General features: G+C 44.8%; 1 protein-coding gene across 1 annotated transcript in view; it reads left to right on the forward strand.

Annotated features, from left to right (window-relative positions):
- Positions 1–23,234, forward strand: part of dnah5l (dynein, axonemal, heavy chain 5 like) — an 88,287-nt gene that overhangs the window by 42,319 nt on the left and 22,734 nt on the right. The window contains exons 41-58 of the mRNA XM_055928621.1: positions 185–357; positions 2,200–2,378; positions 2,674–2,861; positions 3,475–3,669; positions 5,217–5,351; positions 5,528–5,717; positions 6,466–6,683; positions 7,682–7,993; positions 8,176–8,265; positions 8,503–8,736; positions 8,823–8,990; positions 9,090–9,296; positions 9,655–9,984; positions 10,157–10,363; positions 10,689–10,931; positions 11,555–11,709; positions 15,330–15,994; positions 17,899–18,179. Coding sequence (XP_055784596.1) covers positions 185–357; positions 2,200–2,378; positions 2,674–2,861; positions 3,475–3,669; positions 5,217–5,351; positions 5,528–5,717; positions 6,466–6,683; positions 7,682–7,993; positions 8,176–8,265; positions 8,503–8,736; positions 8,823–8,990; positions 9,090–9,296; positions 9,655–9,984; positions 10,157–10,363; positions 10,689–10,931; positions 11,555–11,709; positions 15,330–15,994; positions 17,899–18,179 — 4,170 coding nt within the window. The remainder of the gene's footprint in view (positions 1–184; positions 358–2,199; positions 2,379–2,673; positions 2,862–3,474; positions 3,670–5,216; positions 5,352–5,527; positions 5,718–6,465; positions 6,684–7,681; positions 7,994–8,175; positions 8,266–8,502; positions 8,737–8,822; positions 8,991–9,089; positions 9,297–9,654; positions 9,985–10,156; positions 10,364–10,688; positions 10,932–11,554; positions 11,710–15,329; positions 15,995–17,898; positions 18,180–23,234) is intronic.

A 23,234-nucleotide genomic window follows, 5' to 3' on the forward strand; every position in this document is an offset into this window, starting at 1 on the left:
TTTTCAATGCAACATTTATACAACCTATTTTTCAGTAAGAAAGGGGGCACATTTTTCATGAACAACCTCTAGAATATTCATTGGGCATTTCATAAGGTATCTTATTAAGCTTTGCATGAGTCTCCCTCAGGTTATACTATATAAACGTAATCCATGACTAAATCCACATCCCAATATCACTCAGGTGCGAATGAACATCCGATCGACATTAGACTTTGAGTGGCAGAAGCAATCCCGCTTCTACTTCATCGAGGACAAGGACAGATGTATAATCCAGATCACTGACGTGGAGTTTAGCTACTGCAATGAGTATCTGGGCTGTACCGACAGACTGGTCATCACCCCTCTCACTGACAGGTCTTTAATAATTACACTAATGGTATTCTATCTACTCTGAAACTCCTGCTTGTATTATAGTGTTATTGTCCTACTGGGACATATTATGGGCAGATTTCCCAAGCACAGATTAAGCCTAGTGCTGGTCAAAAAAGCATATTCAGTGATGATTCAGGATAAATCTCTGGGAACCCAGCTCTATGATATCTACTGTAATGCATACCCGCGCAGACAATACGGCTGAAAAGATCTTATCCAATTGCAAGAATGAGTTTGTTGTAACAACTAAGCAAACTTAAATCAGTTTTACCAAATTTTTACCAGCATGTCACGTGCAACCAGAGAAAAAAAATCCTAGACCACCTTTACGCCACACAGAGATGCTTACAAAGCTCTCCCTCGCCCTCCATTTGGCAAATCTGACCATAATTCTATCCTCCTGATTCCTGCTTACAAGCAAAAACTAAAGCAGGAAGCACCAGTGACTCGCTCAATAGGGAAGTGGTCAGATGACACGGATGCTCCACTACAGGACTGTTTTGCTAGCACAGACTGGAAAATGTTCCGGGATTCATTCAATGGCATTGAGGAGGACACCACCTCAGTCATCGGGTTCATCAATAAGTGCATCGACAACGTCGTCCCCACAGCGACTGTACATACATATCCCAACCAGAAGCCATGGATTACAGGCAACATCCGCATCGAGCTAAAGGCTAGAGCAGCCACTTTCAAGGAGTGGGAGACTAATCTGGACGCTTGTAAAAAATTATGCTATGCCCTCAGACGAACTATCAAACAAGCAAACCGTCAATACAGGATTAAGATTGAATCCTACTACACCGGCTCTGACGCTCGTCGGATGTGGCAGGGCTTGAAAACTATTATGAATTACAAAGGGAAACCCAGACGCGAGCTGCCTAGAGACGCGAGCCTACCAGATTAGCTAAATGCCTTTTATCAACGGGGCTGTAATGGAGCGGGTCGAGAGTTTCAAGTTCTTTGGTGTCCACATCACCAACAATCAATCATGGTCCAAATATACCAAGACAGTCGTGAAGAGGGTACGACAAAACCTTTTCCCCCTCAGAAGACTGAAAAGATTTGGAATGGGTCCCCAGATCCTCAAAAGGTTCTACAGCTGCACCATCGAGAGCATCCTGACTGGTTACATCAATGGCTGGTTTGGCAACTGCTCGGCATCTGACCGTAAGGCGCTACAGAGGGTAGTGCGTACGGCCCACTACATCACTTGGGCCAAGCTTCCTGCCATCCAGGACATATACAATAGGCAGTGTCAAAGGAAAGCCCATAAAATTGTCAGAGACTCCAGTCACCCAAGTTACAGACTGTTTTCTCTGCTACCACACGGCAAGCGGTACCGGAGCGCCAAGTCTAAGATCAAAAGGCTCCTCGACAGCTTCTACCCCCAAGCCATTAGACTACTGAAAAATTTGTAAAATCGCCACCGGACAATTTACATTGACCCCCCCCCCCCTCCCTTTTGTACATTGCTGAAACTCGCTGTTTATTATCTATGCATAGTCACTTCACCCCCACCTACATGTACAAATTACCTCAACTAACCTGTACCCTCACACACTGACTCGGTACCGGTGCCCCCTGTATATAGCCTCGTTATTGTTATTCTTATTGTGTTACTTTTTATTATTACTTTTTATTTTAGACTACTAGGTAAATAATTTCTTAACTCTTCTTGAAATGCACTGTTGGGTTAAGGGCTTATAAGTAAGGATTTCACGGTAAAGTCTACACTTGCTGTATTCTGCGCATGTGACTAATGAAGTTTCATTTGATTTGACCGTCAGCACAATGATGACTGACATGTTAGGACTCCACTAGGTGTTACATCACCCTGTCCCAGGCCCTGGGTATGAGTATGGGCGGAGCCCCGGCAGGGCCGGCTGGTACAGGTAAGACCGAGACCACCAAAGACATGGGCCGTTGCCTGGGGAAGTACGTTGTCGTCTTCAACTGCTCTGACCAGATGGACTATAGAGGGCTAGGACGAATCTATAAAGGTACTAAAGCTTGTCCATGTGGAGATAACATGGAAAGGTCTCTGACTTAACAATTAATCAAAGCTAAATATGATCTGTCAATAGTCATAAAACATTGTTATGAATGTTGCTCTGACACACATAAAGAGGTTATGAGGGTTTTACTAAATGTGTCAGAAAGACATATGTACAGTACGGCCCCTTTAAATGAAGCATTTCCTAAAAAATAACCACCATAGCATATGGAATTATGCAGAGTACATACATTATGCAGGGTATGTACTCTGCATAAACGAAGAGCAAACGTTATCTGCAGGTTTGGCTCAGTCAGGTGCATGGGGCTGCTTCGATGAGTTCAACCGCATTGAGCTCCCTGTCCTGTCAGTAGCAGCCCAGCAGATCTATATAGTGTTGCAGTGCAAAAAGAACAAGAAGACACAGTTTATCTTCACGGATGGGGACTTGGTGGAAATGGACAGAGAGTTTGGCATCTTCTTAACCATGGTGAGAGAATATCACATTTCACATTTTCACTAACATTGTGCCTCATGCATGTAAGGTTCAAATACCAACTGTGAAAGGAAGATTTACTAGACATTATTTAGTGTGGGATGCACACTCTTTTATTTTTTTCACTACCAATTTCGATCTTGTCTCATCGCTGCAACTCTCCAACGTGCTCGGGAGGTGAAGGTCGAGTCATGCATCCACTGAAACATGACCCGCCAAACCCCGCTTCTTAATACCTGCCCGCTTAACCCGGAAGCCAGCCGCACCAATGTGTAGGAGATAACACCGTTCACCTGACGACCGAGGTCAGCCTGTAGGAGTTGCTAGAGCGCGATGAGCAAAGTAAAGGCCCCCTGCCAAACCCTCCCCTAACCTGGGCAACGCTGGGCCAATTGTGAGGCGCCCTATGGGACTTCCGATCACGGCCGGTTGTGATACAGCCAGGGATTGAACCCAGGTCTGTAGTGATGCCTCTCGCACTGCAATGCAGTACCTTAGACCGCTGCACCACTCGGGAGGCCCCTTGGTTTACTTAATTCCTTCTTGAGTCAATTGTCAACGTTTTGTCTCATATTATCTCTGTTCTACTGGTCTTCTCAAACGGCAGAACCCTGGATATGCTGGCCGCCAGGAGCTTCCGGAGAACCTGAAGATCCAGTTCCGTACGGTGGCCATGATGGTTCCAGACAGAGCCATCATCATGAGGGTGAAGCTAGCCAGCGCTGGTTTCCGTGACAACCAAGTCCTCAGCCGCAAGTTCTACACCCTGTACAAGCTGTGTGAAGAGCAGCTCTCCAAGCAGGTAACATCAAGGTGGTTGGTTTCTCAAATGACTTCCTCTCCTGGTTCACCAACTACTTCTCAGACAGAGTTCAGTGTGTCAAATCGGAGGACCTGTTGTCCGGACCTCTGGCAGTCTCTATGGGGGTGCCACAGGGTTCAATTCTCGGCCGACTCTCTTCTCTGTATACATCAATGATGTCACTCTTGCTGCTGGTGATTCTCTGATCCACCTCTATGCAGACGACACCATTCTCTATACTTCTGGCCCTTCTTTGGACACTGTGTTAACTAACCTCCAGACGAGCTTCAAAGCCATACAACTCTCCTTCCGTGGCCTCCAACTGCTCTTAAATGCTAGTAAAACTAAATGCATGCTCTTCAACCGATCGCTGCCCGCATCTGCCCGCCCGTCCAGCATCACTACTCTGGACAGTTCTGACATAGAATATGTGGACAACTACAAATACCTAGGTGTCTGGTTAGACTGTAAACTCTCCTTCCAGACTAACATTAAACATCTCCAATCCAAAATTAAATCTAGAATCGGCTTCCTATTTCGCAACAAAGCATCCTTCACTCATGCTGCCAAACATACCCTCGTAAAACTGACTATCCTACCGATCTGCGATGTCATTTACAAAATAGCCTCCAACACTCTACTCAGCAAATTGGATGCAGTCTATCACAGTGCCATCCGTTTTGTCACCAAACCTCCATATACTGTCCACCACTGCGACCTGTATGCTCTCGTTGGCTGGCCCTCGCTTCATATTCGTCGCCAAACCCACTGGCTCCAGGTCATCTATAAGTCTTTGCTAGGTAAAGCCCCACCATATCTCAGCTCACTGGTCACCATAGCAGCACCCACCCGTATCACGCGCTCCAGCAGGTATATTTCACTGGTCACCCCCAAAGCCAATTCCTACTTTGGCCATCTTTCCTTTCAGTTCTCTGCTGCCAATGACTGGAACGAACTGCAAAAATCACTGGAGCTGGAGACTCATATCTCCCTCATTAACTTTAAGCACCAGCGGTCAGAGCAGCTCACAGATCACTGCACCTGTACATAGCCCATCTGTAAATAGCCCATCCAACTCTCTCATCCCCATACTGTTATTTATTTATTTTGCTCCTTTTCACCCCAGTATCTCTACTTGCACATTCATCTTCTGCACATCTATTACTCCAGTGTTTAATTGCTCTATTGTAATTATTTTGCCACTATGGCCTACTTATTGCCTTACCTCCTTTGTCCTACCTCATTTGCACACACTGTATATAGACTTTCTCTATTGTATTATTGACTGTATGTTTGTTTATTCAATGTGTAACTGTGTTGTTGTTTGTGTCGCACTGTTTTACTTTATCTTGGCCAGGTCGCAGTTGTAAATGAGAACTTGTTCTCAACTAGCCTACCTGGTTAAATAAAGGTGAAATAAAAATAAAATAAAGGTCAAAAGGTCACAGTAGCACCATAGACAGTACACACTTGTAATCAATCCTCATCAAGAACTTTGGTCACCAGTCAGATTGATTATAAACGTCTCCTCTCACATGCTCTTCAAGGTCCACTATGACTTTGGGCTGCGGAACATCTTGTCAGTGTTGAGGACACTGGGTTCAGTGAAGAGGTCCAACCCCACTGAGCCAGAGAAAACGGTAGTGATGCGGGTGCTGCGCGACATGAACCTCTCCAAACTGGTACACTCAAGTTTTCTTCTACCCTACAATCCAAGTGGTACTTCACCTCTATCCTTCACACTGAATCTAGAAGGATCTGAATTTGTGTCATCCTCAATCATTTTATGAATTCACATGAATGATTTACATTTTTTATGGTAAAAAAAAATCTACCAAATCCCCGTGTCTCTGACCAGGTGGATGAGGACGAGCCTCTGTTCATGAGTCTGATCAACGACCTGTTCCCTGGGATCATTCTGGACAAAGCAGGCTACCCCGACCTGGAGGCTGCCATCCACACGCAGACCCAGCAGGCTGGCCTCATACCTCACCAGCCCTGGGTACTCAAACTGGTGCAGCTCTACGAGACCCAGCGGGTTCGCCACGGTCAGTCAACGTGCACTGGAACCTTCTGTTTTAAAACTGTAGTGGAGATGGTTTGGTGTTTGTCACAGTCAGTCAATGTGCACTGAAACCTTTGTTTTAAAGCTGGAGATGGTTTGGTGTTCGCCACGGTTAGTCAACGTGCACTGAAACCTTTGTTTTAAAGCTGGAGATGGTTTGGTGTTCGCCACAGTTAGTCAACGTGCACTGAAACCTTCTGTTTTAAAGCTGGAGATGGTTTGGTGTTCGCCACAGTTAGTCAACGTGCACTGAAACCTTTGTTTTAAAGCTGGAGATGGTTTGGTGTTCGCCACGGTTAGTCAACGTGCACTGGATCCTTCTGTTTTAAAGCTGTAATGGAAATAATTTGGTGTTTGCCACGGTCAGTGATTCTTCACTACATGGTTTGGCAACTCCTGTCCTGGAGGGCAGAAACCATTCTGTTTTCTTCTTCTACCAGTTAGTTAATTGCACTCACCTGGTGTCCCAGGTCTAAATCAGTCTCTGATTAGGAGGAAGTAATACAAACCTGGCATTTTATGGTCTTGGAGCTGGCTATCCCTGCTTTACCACAGCCCTCTATTGTAAAGCATGCATTAGACTAATGCATGTCATAACACGTGCCACAAGCAGTTGTAACAGGTAGTGCAAACTAGTGTGAACCGTTTGCTCTACACACTGATATTCCTCTGCAGGCCACAGCCCCTTCTCTTCCTCTCATTCTGTGTTGATCTCATTCTCTCGCCTGCAGGTATGATGACACTAGGCCCCAGTGGAGCTGGAAAAACCACGTGCATCCACACACTGATGAGGGCCATGTTGGATTGTGGCACCCCTCACCGAGAGATGAGGATGAACCCCAAGGCCATTACTGCCTCCCAGATGTTTGGTACTCTGGATGTAGCCACCAACGACTGGACTGATGGGGTCTTCTCAACCCTGTGGAGGAAAACACTTAAAGCCAAGAAGGTCAGCAAGGTCAATAGAGTTGGAAGGGTGGTGTACTAGTTACAGTGTGCTCCAAAAGTATTGGGACAGTGACACATTGTTTGTCGTTTTGGCTCTGTACTCCAGCACTTTGGATTTGAAATGATACAATGAGGACTATGAGGTTAAAGTGCACACTGTCAGCTTTAATTTGAGCGTATTTTCATCCATATCAGGTGACGCATTTAGAAATTACAGAACTTTTTGTACATAGTCCCCCCATTTTAGGGGACCAAAAGTATTGGGTCAAATTCACTTATGTGTATCAAAGTAGTCAAAAATGAAGTATTTGATCCCATATTTATCAAGCTTGTGTCTCTACAAAATTGTTGGATGCATTTACTGTTTTTTGTTTTGGTTGTGTTTCAGATTATTTTGTGCCCAGTAGAAATGAATGGGACATAATGTATTGTCTCATTTAGGAGTCACTTTTATTGTAAATAAGAATAGAATATGTTTCTAAACACTTCTACATAAATGTGGATGCTGCCATGATTATGGATAATCCTGAATGAATCGTGAAAAATTATGAGTGAGAAAATTAGACACACATAAGTGTCACTGTCCGAATAGTGTCACTGTAGTCAGGTGTACTGGGAAGTTAAAAGGGCAGTGCAGTCAAATGTGAATTTCCTGTGTTTTATATATATGTCCACACTCACCGAGAGATGGCTTCCAGTCCATTCTCTCGCCTGTAGGTATGATGACAGCTGAGTATGGAATAATACTGTGAAATTGTGAAAATTATGATATTGCCATTTTACTGTAAGAGCGGTTTGAAATTTCCGCTTGTTTGCATGGGTGGGGTTTTTGGATCGCCCTCCTCTGCCAATAACAGCTAGTTTCGGGGTTACATATCCCTCCCATTAGGCTCCTCCAATTAGGCCCCTCACAATTAGTTATGAGTTATGACTATCTACGCCAGATGGTTGTCGTACTAGTTCTCATTTTTATTCTATTTAACTGTTTCTCTTCCCAAGGGGGAGCACATCTGGATCGTGCTGGACGGCCCTGTGGACGCCATCTGGATTGAAAACCTCAACTCAGTCCTAGATGACAACAAGACCCTGACCCTGGCTAATGGTGACCGCATCCCTATGGCGCCTAACTGTAAGGTGGTGTTTGAGCCCCACAACATCGACAACGCTTCCCCTGCCACAGTGTCCCGCAACGGCATGGTGTTCATGAGCTCCTCTGTTCTGGACTGGAAGCCTATTCTTCAGGCCTGGCTCCAGAGGGTGCCACCACAGCAAGCAGAGGTGCTCCAGGGCTGCTTCCATAGTGTTTTCCAGGTCTGTCTGAATATCATACTGTACTTCCATTATCTTTCCCTACTGTAGGGTCAAACCCAGAAAGAGACACAAACACATGCAGTATGGAGACATACACACACTTTGCTGACATTTGTTCCCATGAGAATAATCCTCTGTGGTCTTCCTGAATCTCCTGAGTCTCTACCTTATTCCATGTACAGGATTTGATCAACTTTGTCTTCACTGCTGTGTCTCCCAAAATGCCCATCCTGGAGTGTATGTACATCAAGCAGACCATTGACCTCCTGCAGGTAAGCAGAATAGCCACACTGAAATCCTGTAAAAGGCACACTTGAAATTCAAATATTTTACTTATTTATTCTTAGAAATATATGTAATTTTAATCAAGCTGAACTAGTCATAATATCTCCCACATTCTATTATGACAATAACATTGAATTCAATAGACATGTCCACCCCAACGGCTGAAGTGTTGAACATATCAAACTTATTTAAAAGGCAAAGCTCAATGTGGAACCTTTTTCCAGGGTCTACTTCCTGCAGTGGAGGAAAAGCAGTCTCAGGGGGATGTATCACGGCTCTTTGTGTTTGCTGTCATGTGGTCAGTGGGGGCTCTGCTGGAGCTGGAGGACAGATCCAAGATGGAGGCCTTCTTAGAGGCACACCCTGCCACTCTGGACCTGCCCCAGACCCAAGGAGACCAGACCATCTTTGAGTTCATGGTCAATGAACGTGGCCAGTGGGAGCACTGGTCCAAGAAGGTATGGCTTGTGCTGTTGCTGTTAATTGATCAATCAATCACTCCACTAATCATTGCTCTCTCTCTGCATGATGACGTCACCTCCAGGTGCCAGAGTACAAGTATCCCACAGACTCTGTCCCGGACTACTCATCTATCCTGGTGCCCAACGTGGACAACGTGAGGACAGACTTCCTGATGCAGACCATCATGAAACAAGGCAAAGCCGTGTTGCTCATAGGGGAACAGGGGACCGCTAAGACCGTCATGATCAAGGTCTGAGATATAGATTTGTGAATGTAGATGTGGGTTTTATGACTATCTATGACCATAATACCTCTTTATAGGATCTCAATCCTAGTCGTTCCATTGCAGGGCTATACCAGTAAGTTTGATCCTGAAACTCAACTGAGCAAGAGCTTAAACTTCTCCTCGGCCACCCTGCCCAGTATGTTCCAGAGGACCATAGAGAGCTACATTGACAAGAGGATGGGCTCCACCTACGGGCCGCCGGCAGGCAAGAAGATGACTGTGTTTGTGGATGACATCAACATGCCCGATATCAACGAGTGGGGTGACCAGGTTAGTGCCATTTTGTAACATGAATCCAGACATTAATGTTGATCGTAGCAATCAACATGAACCTGGCTTTATTTACACTTTACCAAAATATTGTAAATAAATTGTAATCTCATCTCCCTGTCTCTTGCACACAGATAACAAATGAGATTGTGCATCCATCCAACAGATAACCAATGAGATTGTGTGTCCATCCAACAGATAACCAATGAGATTGTGTGTCCATCCAACAGATAACCAATGAGATTGTGTGTCCATCCAACAGATAACCAATGAGATTGTGTGTCCATCCAACAGATAACCAATGAGATTGTGCGTCCATCCAACAGATAACCAATGAGATTGTGTGTCCATCCAACAGATAACCAATGAGATAGTGCGTCAGCTGATGGAGCAGGGTGGTTTCTACAGCCTGGAGAGACCAGGGGAGTTCACCAGTGTGGTGGATGTTCAGCTGGTGGCGGCCATGATCCACCCCGGAGGCGGGCGCAACGACGTGCCTCAGCGCCTCAAGAGGCAGTTCAGCACCTTCAACTGCACTCTGCCCTCCAACTCCTCCATCGACAAGATCTTCCGCACTGTGGCACAGGGCTACTTCTGCCCCGAGAGGGGCTTCCCTGAGGAGGTGTGCACCCTGGCCAGCGCCCTGGTGCCCACCACTAGGAGGGTGTGGCAAGCTGTCAAAGCCAAGGTACAGTACTGTGACATACCTAACACAGCCAGAGGAGGATGGAGGGAGTCTGGTTCCTCTTGAGATGAGTTTTTCCTTGCCGCTGTGCTGCTGCTTGTGCTTCGGGGGTGTAGGCCGTGTTGCAAAAAAATGAATGATTAATTCATTTTATCCATTTATGTGAGATCCTCAGATGCTGCCCTCCCCAGCCAAGTTTCACTACATCTTCAACCTGCGGGATCTCAGTCGTATCTGGCAGGGTATTCTAACGGTGAGGACCGAGGTGTGCCAGGGGCCAGAGGTGCTGGCGTCACTCTTCCACCACGAGTGTACCCGGGTCATTGCTGACCGTTTCGTTGACCACAAGGACAGACAGAGCTTTGACAGCATGCTGGAGAAGGTGGGTATGGAGTGTGGATTCTTTTCATATATCCTCTGTTATGCAGTTTGAATTGGTGTCCTGTTCTCAACAGGTGTTACTTTATAAAAGATGGACACATAGTTATGCATTTGAATATCACATTTTCTATTTATAGATTTTTTTGAAATTGGCTTTGTTTCGTTATAGAATAACAAGTGTTTTGATTTCATATTTTACTTTTAATAACACTACATCTTTCTCACTATATTTCTGAAAACATATTTATATTTAAACATCAATCTTACTCGCATTGTTAAACACATTATCAAACTGGTTACCAACCCCAGAGAGCTGTTTCCCTTAGGTTACAATGGAGGAGCATGGAACAGCCATGATAGAGCACCCCCAGTGGGAAGCCTACTTTGTGGACTTCCTGAAGGATGCCCCCGAAACCACAGGGGAGGAGCCGGAGGACATGGAGCTGGAGGCCCCCAAGGTCTATGAGCCCATCCCGTCCTTCCAGGCCCTGTCGGAGCGCCTCGCCACGTTCCAACTGCAGTACAACGAGGCAGTCAGAGGCAGTGCGATGGACCTGGTCTTCTTCAAGGTAAAAACAAACTACAGTATTACCCCTTTCACACTAGCGAAACGAGTCAAGCAATACATCAGTGACCTGTTTACACTGTACAGTACAGTTCTGGTTGGCTTGACAGTGTGAAAAGGATAACAGTGAATTTAGCGTTCTATTCTAAATTATAAACTTGGTGGTTCGATCACTGAATGCTGATTGGCTGACAGCTGTGGTATATCAGACTGTATACCACGGGTATGACAAAATATTTATTTTACTGCTATAATTGCATTGGTAACCAGTTTATAATAGCAATAAGGCACCTCTGGGGTTTGTGGTAGATGGCCATTATACTACGGCTAAGGGCTGTATCCAGGCACTCCGCTTTGAGTTGTAGATAAAACAAGCCCTTAGCCGTGGTATATTGGCCATCTACCACAAACCCCCGAGGTGCCTTATTGCTTAAGTATCCTGTATGATGGGATTTACCAGTTGGCATACTCCCCTATCTTCCGGTAGCTTCAGCCATTGTCATTATTGACTGACACGTTAGTACACACAAATACACTACCATGTTTTCACTCAACAACATGTAGTAGTATCCTGCAGTAGCTCTGTATTCCTATTGGCTGATGCTCCTTCTCTTTATTGCCGGGCAGGATGCCATGATCCACCTGATGAAGATCAGTCGTATCGTCCGCACCCCTCAAGGGAACGCCCTCTTGGTGGGGGTGGGTGGCTCAGGGAAGCAGAGCCTCACCCGCCTGGCCTCCTTCATCGCTGGATACCAGAGCTTTCAAATCATCCTGACCAGGTTGGCCTTCTAGATACTAGCCTAGTCATCATCATAAAGACACCCAAACCCTAATCATCATCATACAGACAACCTAACCAGTGGTTCCCAACCCTGGTCTGGATCCTGTGGTCTGTACTCTGTATTCAGTTACAGAGAGATTGGGCTAATAATCACATAATTGATCCTCATAGATCAGTGGAGCATGCGGTAGACCATAGGCGGAAATCCCAGGGGGGACGGGGGGGACACGACCCCCCCATCTTGGGAAAAATATGATTTGTCCCCCCCAATATATCATTGTAAACATAACTATGTAATTTCAATAATATTAATAATACGCAATGAAAGCACTTGTGCTGATTATAGACACTTAATAGCGCATTTAAATTTCAAAAGATTGCGACCCTCCCCGCCCTTTGCCTCACAATGGTTTGATCCACTGCCAGTTCTTTAGCTGGCAAGGTAATAGAGAGTTCGTATCTACTGTCCGAAAGGGACATGTACGTAACTGACGTGAGGTCAATTCAGTCAATCCATAGCAGGTCCATAGCAATGTTATTTATTTATTTTTATGTTGGCAGGGTTCACACACTTGGGGAATTTGCAGAGCTAGCGCGCAAACTAAAGCAAACATTAACTATCAAGCTAGCTAGTACCTATTCCATTTATGTGGCGTCGTCAAAGATGGAATCTTTGCTATCGTCAGTTTATTCCAAGATCAGCATGCAGCTGTAGTGCTTCGACGTCCCTGTGATAAGGTTAGCAATAAACTGAAGTCCAAACTGAACAGAACAGAACTACACTCTCTTCTACCATTGTCTTAAATATATATAATGGTCTCGTTGCAAAAGATAAATTGTCGCTAGTGAACTTTTTTTATTTTATTTCACCTTTATTTAACCAGGTAGCAAAGATTATAGCAAACACACAGAAACGGAATTGGTGCTCGCTAGCTTTACAAATTCAGCTATTGTTGGAAGCCAGCCAATATGAAACAAACTATTTAAATTACAAAAGGTTGCAGTATGTGTTGTGTAAATGTGTGTGTGTGCAGCTAGGCCAGCCAGCCAGGTAGAAAAATGGCAGAAAAAAGTAAGAAGACGGACATCAGAGTATTTGTCAGTACACCAAAACGCATAGTAAGAACTCTAGTATCCTAATATCTCAAAGACTAGTTGATAAAATGTTCATAAGAAAGAAGTGAAATGCTAATGGAAATGTTTCACAATGATGTCATTAGACAGAGCAGGCAACAGATGGCACACAGACAGCAGAGTTGGGGACAGATATGCAGGGACAGATTGGCAGACAGGGAGTCTCAGGTAAGTTTGTTGAGTCTTTGTTTGGCAACATTATGAAAGGTTCTCAATTTTTTTGACTTGTAAAATAGGGACATAATTGGAAAATGCCATGGATACCCCCACTCTCAACTTAAACTGGTGACTAAACTAAGATTTGTTTACGGCAATGGTATTGCTGTTGTGATTAATTGTGTAGTTTTGGGTACCGGTAGTTAGGAGTACGGCAAACACCTTATTTATTTTCTAGGAGACAGACTGAGTCAGTTAGGGTGGTGAAAGGGAAAGAGCCAGGGAGAGAGACTTCAGAGGACAGTGTCACAGCCACGGCAGGACCAAGTGTCACCCTTGTTGCCAGCAGCACCAGTATAGGGGACAGTGGCACAGCATTGTCCAGTTACCACAGTGATGGCACAAAACCATATCAGCCACACCCACAATTTATAGAACCGCAAACTCTTGCCAACAGAGTGTTGACGTTTCAAGAGAGATGGTTTCGCGATTTCCCCTGGCTACATTATAATCCATCAATAAAAGGAGTGTTGTGTTTTCACTGTAGCCAAGGGTTTTCAAGCCAGCCATCTTTTGGCCAAAGAGCTGATGCTGCCTTCATTAGTGCAGGATTTAGGAACTGGAGAAAAGGCATTGAAAAATTCACAGCACATCAAAATTGCCAAACCCACCGCCACTTTGTAATTGTAACAGCACACCAGCTAAATCCAATCAGTGTCCAGTTGTGTCCAGCGCGTGGGGTAAACTGCAGGATGACGCAAGGCATTGCTTGATGAAAATTGTTAGTTCGGTGCGGCATGTAGTAAGACAGGGACAAGCCTTTAGAGGCCACACGGATGACAGTGGGAATTTATACCAGATTTTGAAACTTAGGGCAGAAGAGGATGATCCCATTTTACTGAAGTGGTTAACAGAGCGTACCACAATGTACACAGGCCCAAAAGCACAGAATGAAATTCTGAACATCATGGCCAATAGTCATTCGAGGCATTGCAGCTGAGATTAGGTCTCTTCCGATTGTACAATTTTCATTAATTGTTGATGGTACTCAAGATGTCTCTAGTGCTGAACAGGAGAATGTCTGTCTGCGTTATGTTGACCATGACCATGTCCCTCACAAGGAGTTTATTGGGCTATACAGGGTGTCGGAGACAACAGGCGAGGGCATTGCGAAAGTGCCAACTGATGTGTTGTTGAGGAAACCCGCAAACATATGCTCGGTTCTTTTGTTCAGTAGTGTGTATAGCAGTGGTTCTCAACCTTTTTGGGGTACTGGAACCCCTGCATATTTTGAGGCAAGGCAGGCAAGGTTTTGAGCGGTCCTCCACCCCCTCTATATTATATGTAAACTTACTGGAAACCTTGTGGTACTGACTACATTCATTACACTTTTTTATTTCACGGACCCCTGGCAATTAGTCCATGGACCCCTGTTTGAGAACCCATGGTGTAATTGATAGTTGTTCTTTTGTTTAGTAGTTTTCAGTACACTTACAAATGATTTATTTCATGTTATTTTATTTAAAATGGCATACTTTGTGCGACATACTTGTCCATAGCTGCTGTTTGAAGAGTTGAGACACTGAAGGATATTTTGTTTGATTTATTTGGGTTTTTCATTGAAGTAGTTATTTTGCTTTTAGAACTGTACTTATTTTAAGCTTTTTGTTCTTGCAAAGATATTGTAGACTCAGGCCAGGTGCACATATTTAATGATTATATAAATGTATCAGAAAAAGTCAAATTAAAAGGTCAATTCAATACGGAGACCAACTTTGTGATGGTTCTCAATGGAGATTCTTTTAGATGTGATCACACCATGTTCATTGTATTTATGAAAACTACACCCATACAGTGTACAGTACCATTGTCACCTACTGACCTTTCTTGATATTGCTGGTTGTAAGTACGAATACCTGCATACATACTGGACTGGTAAGGAGCACTGCTATAACTATTATTAGTAGTAGAATTATAATGATTTAAACATTTGAACAAGTTGGGAAAACCCTTCAGTTAACTACTGTACCTATCAATTATCCAGTTGTAGGAATTATGGTTCCTCAATATACATTTAACAACGTATGCTATGTGTTACAGCACTACTTTTGGTGTCCCCCTCAGGAATTGCTCTTGAGAAAATTTAATGTAATTGTCCCCTCCAAGGTTGATCTCAGATTTTTGCCCCTGGGTAGACCGTGTACCTTTTTGATAATGACAGTACCATAGTAGATTTTAGAAGATGAAATAGTGGATTACCATTTGATTGAATCTTGTTTAACTGGAGTTGGTGTGAAGAAAATTCTGTTTATCTCATTAATTCGACAGGACGTACAACACCAACAACCTCATGGAGGACCTGAAGTCTTTGTACCGCATCGCTGGACAACAGGGCAAAGGAGTCACCTTCATCTTCACCGACAACGACATCAAGGAGGAGTCCTTCCTGGAGTACATGAACAATGTGCTGGCCTCGGGGGAAGTCTCCAACCTGTTCGCCCGTGACGAAGTCGATGAAATCTCCCAGGACCTCATCCCAGCTATGAAACGCGAGCACCCTCGCCGCCCACCTACCGCCGAAAACCTCTACGACTACTTCCTGTCGCGTGTGAGGAGCAACCTGCACGTGGTGTTGTGCTTCTCGCCGGTGGGGGAGAAGTTCCGAACAAGAGCCCTCAAGTTCCCAGGTCTGATATCGGGCTGTACTATTGACTGGTTCCAGCGTTGGCCACGGGACGCACTAGTGGCAGTCGCACATCACTTTCTGTCCCAGTATACGTTCCAATGCTCTGAAGAAGTTAAGCAGAGTGTAGTCCACACCATGGGGACCTTTCAGGACCTGGTGGCCGAGAAGTGCACAGAGTACTTTGAACGGTTCCGCCGTCAAACCTATGTCACTCCCAGGTCCTACCTGTCCTTCATCGACGGCTATAAGATCATCTACTCAGAGAAGATCGCTCAAGTGGGCATGCTTGCTGAGCGCATGAAAACAGGTAAGGTAATACTATTCAAAAACAAATATATGTGTTATGTTTTATTGTCACATACACCGGATAGGTGCAGTGAAATGTGTTGTTTTACAGGGTCAGCCATAGTACTACGGCACCACTGGAGCAAAGCTGGAGACATTGTAACAAGTGCATTGTTGCACTTTTTGCACTGACAGACAGTATTAATTTATTATAAGTGAATGGCTATAACGTCTTGTTTATCGCCATTAATCAAATCAAATTTCAAATCAAATCAAATGTATTTATATAGCCCTTCTTACATCAGCTGATATATCAAAGTGCTGTACAGAAACCCAGCCTAAAACCTCACACAGCAAGCAATGCAGGCGTAGAAGCACGGTGGCTAGGAAAAACTCCCTAGAAAGGCCAGAACCTAGGAAGAAACCTAGAGAGGAACCAGGCTATGAGGGGTGGCCAGTCCTCTTCTGGCTGTGCCGGGTGGAGATTATAACAGAACATGGCCAAGATGTTCAAATGTTCATAAATGACCAGCATGGTCAAATAATAGTAATCACAGTGAACAGGTCAGGGTTCCATAGCCGCAGGCAGAACAGTTGAAACTGGAGCAGCAGCACGGCCAGGTGGACTGGGGACAACAAGGAGTCACCATGCCAGGTAGTCCTGAGGCATGGTCTTAGTGCTCAGGTCCTCTGAGAGAGAGAAAGAAAGAGAGAAAGAGAGAATTAGAGAGAGCATACTTAAATTCACACAGGACACCAGATAAGACAGGAGAAATACTCCAGATATAACAGACTGACCCTAGCCCCCCGACACATAAATACTGGAGATTGAGACAGGAGGGGTCAGGAATAGGGTTAGAGGCAGAGAATCCCAGTTGAGAGAGGGGAACCGGCCAGGCAGAGACAGCAAGGGCGGTTCGCTGCTCCAGTGCCTTTCCGTTCACCTTCACACTCCTGGGCCAGACTATACTCAATCATAGGACCTACTGAAGAGATGAGTCTTCAATAAAGACTTAAAGGTTGAGACCGAGTCTGCGTCTCTCACATGGGTAGGCAGACCATTCCATAAAAATGGAGCTCTTATAGGAGAAAGCCCTGCCTCCAGCTGTTTGCTTAGAAATTCTAGGGACAATTAGGAGGCCTGCGTCTTGTGACCATAGCGTACGTGTAGTTATGTACGACAGGACCAAATCGGAAAGATAGGTAGGAGCAAGCCCATGTAATGCTTTGTAGATTAGCAGTAAAACCTTGCCTTAACAGGAAGCCAGTGTAATATGATCAAATTTGTTGGTTCTAGTCAGGATTCTAGCAGCCGTATTTAGCACTAACTGAAGTTTATTTAGTGCTTTCTCCGGGTAGCCGGAAAGCAGAGCATTGCAGTAGTCTAACCAAGAAGTAACAAAAGCATGGATGAATTTTTCAGCATAAGTTTTGGACAGAAAATTTCAGATTTTTGCAATGTTACGTAAATGGAAAAAAGCTGTCCTTGAAACAATCTTGATATGTTCGTCAAAAGAGAGATCAGGGTCCAGAGTAACGCCGAGGTCCTTCACAGTTTTATTTGAGACGACTGTACAACCATCAAGATTAATTGTCAGATTCAACAGAAGATTTCTTTGCTTCTTGGGACCTAGAACAAGCATCTCTGTTTTGTCCGAGTTTAAAAGTAGAAAGTTTGCAGCCATCCACTTCCTTATGTATGAAACACAGGCTTCTAGCGAGGGCTATTTTGGGGCTTCACCATGTTTCATTGAAATGTACAGCTGTGTGTCATTCGCATAGCAGTGAAAGTTAACATTATATTTTCAAATGACATCCCCAAGAGGTAAAATATATAGTGAAAACAATAGTGGTCCTAAAACGGAACCTTGAGGAACACCGATTAAAGTTATTTTTCACCACCTGACAAAATCTCACTCTCCCCAGGCCTGGCCAAGCTGATGGAGGCAGAGCAGTCTGTGAGCCAGCTGTCCAAGGAGCTGGCTGTTAAGGAACAGGAGCTGGAGGTGGCCTCCAAGAAGGCTGACGGCGTCTTGCAGGAGGTAACAGCCAAGGCCCAGGCGGCCGAGAAGGTCAAGCTGCAGGTTCAGAAAGTGAAGGACAAGGCTCAGGCCATCGTGGACGAGATTGAAGCCGATAAGAAAGTCGCCGAGAGGAAGCTAGAGGCAGCCAAGCCTGCATTAGCAGCCGCAGAGACCGCATTGCAGGTGAGAATAGGATTTGTTACATTGTTGAGTTTGCTTTTTCTGTCCATCGTATCAGTCGAAGTACAGTAATGATCCCAAACCATTAGTGCAGTAATGATCCCACACCATTATTGCAGTAATGATCCCACACCATTAGTATAGTAGTGATCCTGCACCATTAGTATAGTAGTGATCCTGCACCCTTAGTACAGTAAAGATCCCGCACCATTAGTACAGTTGTGATCCTGCACCATTAGTACAGTAAAGATCCCGCACCATTAGTACAGTAGTGATCCCGCACCATTAGTACAGTAATGATCTTGCACCATTAGTACAGTAAAGATCCCGCACCATTAATACAGTAGTGATCCCGCACCATTAGTACAGTAGTGATCCTGTATCATTAGTACAGTAAAGATCCCGCACCATTAGTACAGTAGTGATCCCGCACCATTAGTACAGTAATGATCATGCACCATTAGTACAGTAGTGATCCCGCACCATTAGTACAGTAATGATCTTGCACCATTAGTACAGTAAAGATCCCGCACCATTAATACAGTAGTGATCCCGCACCATTAGTACAGTAGTGATCCTGTATCATTAGTACAGTAAAGATCCCGCACCATTAGTACAGTGGTGATCCCGCACTATTACTACAGTAATGATCTCGCACCATTAGTACAGTAGTGATCCCGCACCATTAGTACAGTAGATATCCCGCACCATTAGTACAGTAATGATCATGCACCATTAGTACAGTAAATATCCCACACCATTAGTACAGTGGTGATCCCGCACTATTAGTACAGTAATGATCTCGCACAATTAGTACAGTAGTGATCCCGCACCATTAGTACAGTAGTGATCCCGCACCATTAGTACAGTAGATATCCCGCACCATTAGTACAGTGGTGATCCCGCACCATTAGTACAGTAATGATCCCGCACAATTAGTACAGTAAATATCCCGCACCATTAGTACAGTAGATATCCCGCACCATTAGTACAGTAGTGATCCCGCACCATTAGTACAGTAGATATCCCGCACCATTAGTACAGTAATGATCCCGCACAATTAGTACAGTAATGATCCCGCACCATTAGTACAGTAGTGATCCCGCACCATTAGTACAGTAGATATCCCGCACCATTAGTACAGTAGTGATCCCGCACCATTAGTACAGTAAAGATCATGCACCATTAGTACAGTGGTGATCCCGCACCATTAGTACAGTAATGATCCCGCACCATTAGTACAGTAGTGATCCCGCACCATTAGTACAGTAGTGATCCCGCACCATTAGTACAGTAATGATCATGCACCATTAGTACAGTGGTGATCCCGCACCATTAGTACAGTAATGATCTCGCACCATTAGTACAGTAAAGATCCCGCACCATTAGTACAGTAATGATCTCGCACCATTAGTACAGTAAAGATCCCGCACCATTAGTACAGTAATGATATCGCACCATTAGTACAGTAAAGATCCCGCACCATTAGTACAGTAATTTTATTTATTTATTTTTTATTTCACCTTTATTTAACCAGGTAGGCAAATTGAGAACACGTTCTCATTTACAATTGCGACCTGGCCAAGATAAAGCAAAGCAGTTCGACACATACAACAACACATAGTTACACATGGAGTAAAACAAACATACAGTCAATAATACAGTGAAAATAAGTCTATATACAATATGAGCAAGTGAGGTGAGATAAGGGAGGTGAAGGCAAACAAAATATATATATAAATAAATAAAAAAATATATAAAAAGGCCATGGTGGCGAAGTAAATACAATATAGCAAGTAAAAAAATAACACTGGAATGGTTGGTTTGCAATGGAAGAAGGTGCAAAGTAGAGATAGAAATAATGGGGTGCAAAGGAGCAAAATAAATAAATACAGTAGGTAAAGAGGTAGTTGTTTGGGCTAAATTATAGATGGGCTATGTACAGGTGCAGTAATCTATGAGCTGCTCTGACAGCTGGTGCTTAAAGCTAGTGAGGGAGATAAGTGTTTCCAGTTTCAGAGATTTTTGTAGTTCGTTCCAGTCATTGGCAGCAGAGAACTGGAAGGAGAGGCGGCCAAAGGAAGAATTGGTTTTGGGGGTGACCAGAGAGATATACCTGCTGGAGCGCGTGCTACGGGTGGGCGTTGCTATGGTGACCAGCGACCTGAGATAAGGGGGGACTTTACCTAGCAGGGTCTTGTAGATGACCTGGATCCAGTGGGTTTGGCGACGAGTGTGAAGCGAGGGCCAGCCAACGAGAGCGTACAGGTCGCAGTGGTGGGTAGTATATGGGGCTTTGGTGACAAAACGGATGGCACTGTGATAGACTGCATCCAATTTATTGAGTAGGGTTTTGGAGGCTATTTTGTAAATGACATCACCGAAGTCGAGGATTGGTAGGATGGTCAGTTTTACAAGGGTATGTTTGGCAGCATGAGTGAAGGATGCTTTGTTGCGGAATAGGAAGCCGATTCTAGATTTAACTTTGGATTGGAGATGCTTGATGTGAGTCTGGAAGGAGAGTTTACAGTCTAACCAGACACCTAGGTATTTGTAGATGTCCACATATTCTAAGTCAGAGCCGTCCAGAGTAGTGATGCTGGACAGGCGGGCAGGTGCAGGCAGCGATCGGTTGAAGAGCATGCATTTAGTTTTACTTGTATTTAAGAGCAATTGGAGGCCACGGAAGGAGAGTTGTATGGCATTGAAGCTCGCCTGGAGGGTTGTTAACACAGTGTCAAGAGAAGGGCCAGAAGTATACAGAATAGTGTCGTCTGCGTAGAGGTGGATCAGAGACTCACCAGCAGCAAGAGCGACATCATTGATGTATACAGAGAAGAGAGTCGGTCCAAGAATTGAACCCTGTGGCACCCCCATAGAGACTGCCAGAGGTCCGGACAACAGACCCTCCGATTTTACACACTGAACTCGATCAGAGAAGTAGTTGGTGAACCAGGCGAGGCAATCATTAGAGAAACCAAGGCTGTCGAGTCTGCCGATGAGGATGTGGTGATTGACAGAGTCAAAAGCCTTGGCCAGGTCAATGAATATGGCTGCACAGTACTGTTTCCTATCGATAGCGGTTAAGATATCGTTTATGACCTTGAGCGTGGCTGAGGTGCACCCATGACCAGCTCTGAAACCAGATTGCATAGCGGAGAAGGTATGGTGGGATTCGAGATGGTCGGTAATCTGTTTGTTGACTTGGCTTTCGAAGACCTTAGAAAGGCAGGGTAGGATAGATATAGGTCTGTAGCAGTTTGGGTCTAGAGTGTCTCCCCCTTTGAAGAGGGGGATAACCGCAGCTGCTTTCCAATCTTTGGAAATCTCAGACGAAACGAAAGAGAGGTTGAAAAGGCTGGTAATAGGGGTGGCAACAATTTCAGCAGATAGTTTTAGAAAGAAAGGGTCCAGATTATCTAGCCCGGCTGATTTGTAAGGGTCCAGATTTTGCAGCTCTTTCAGAACATCAGCTGACTGTATTTGGGAGAAAGAGAAATGGGGAAGGCTTGGGCGAGTAGCAGAGGGGAGGGCAGTGCTGTTGACCGGGGTAGGGGTAGCCAGGTGGAAAGCATGGCCAGCCGTAGAAAAATGCTTATTGAAATGCTCAATTATAATGGATTTGTCGGTGGTGACAGTATTTCCTATCTTCAGTGCAGTTGGAAGCTGGGAGGAGGTGTTCTTATTCTCCATGGACTTTACAGTGTCCCAGAACTTTTTTGAGTTTGTGTTGCAGGAAGCAAATTTCTGCTTGAAAAAGCTAGCCTTGGCTTTTCTAACTGCCTGTGTATACTGGTTTCTAGCTTCCCTGAAAAGTTGCATATCACGGGGGCTGTTCGATGCTAATGCAGAACGCCATAGGATGTTTTTCTGTTGGTTAAGGGCAGTCAGGTCAGGAGAGAACCAAGGGCTATATCTGTTCCTGGTTCTAAATTTCTTGAATGGGGCATGCTTATTCAAGATGGTGAGGAAGGCATTTTTAAAAAATATCCAGGCATCCTCTACTGACGGGATGAGATCAATATCCTTCCAGGATACCTCGGCCAGGTCGATTAGAAAGGCCTGCTCGCTGAAGTGTTTCAGGGAGCGTTTGACAGTGATGAGTGGATCGCTGACCCATTACGGATACAGGCAATGAGGCAGTGATCGCTGAGATCTTGGTTGAAAACAGCAGAGGTGTATTTGGAGGGCAAGTTGGTTAGGATGATGTCTATGAGGGTGCCCGTGTTTACGGAATTGGGGTGATACCTGGTAGGTTCATTGATAATTTGTGTGAGATTGAGGGCATCAAGCTTAGATTGTAGGATGGCTGGGGTGTTAAGCATGTTCCAATTTAGGTCGCCTAGCAGCACAAGCTCTGAAGATAGATGGGGGGCAATCAGTTCACATATGGTGTCCAGAGCACAGCTGGGGGCAGAGGGTGGTCTATAGCAGGCGGCAACAGTGAGAGACTTGTTTTTAGAGAGGTGGATTTTTAAAAGTAGGAGTTCAAATTGTTTCGGAACAGACCTGGATAGTAAAACAGAACTCTGCAGGCAATCCTTGCAGTAGATTGCAACACCGCCCCCCCCCCGTTCTATCTTGTCTGAAGATCTTGTCGTTAGGGATGAAAATGTCAGAATTTTTGGTGGTCTTCCTAAGCCAGGATTCAGACACGGCTAAAACATCTGGGTTGGCAGAGTGTGCTAAAGCAGTGAACAAAACAAACTTAGGGAGGAGGCTTCTAATGTTAACATGCATGAAACCAAGGCTATTACGGTTACAGAAGTCATCAAAAGAGAGCGCCTGGGGAATAGGAGTGGAGCTAGGTACTGCAGGGCCTGGATTCACCTCTACATCACCAGAGGAACAGAGGACGAGTAGGATAAGGGTACGGCTAAAAGCTATGAGAATTGGTCGTTTGGAACGTCTAGAACAGAGAGTAAAAGGAAGTTTCTGGGGGCGATAAAATAGCTTCAAGGAATAATGTACAGACAAACGTATGGTAGGATGTGAATACAGTGGAGGTAAACCTAGGTAATGGGTGATGATGAGAGAGATATTGTCTCTAGAAACATC

This window comes from Salvelinus fontinalis, chromosome 7 (genome assembly GCF_029448725.1).
Source record: "Salvelinus fontinalis isolate EN_2023a chromosome 7, ASM2944872v1, whole genome shotgun sequence".
Lineage (NCBI taxonomy): Eukaryota > Metazoa > Chordata > Actinopteri > Salmoniformes > Salmonidae > Salvelinus > Salvelinus fontinalis.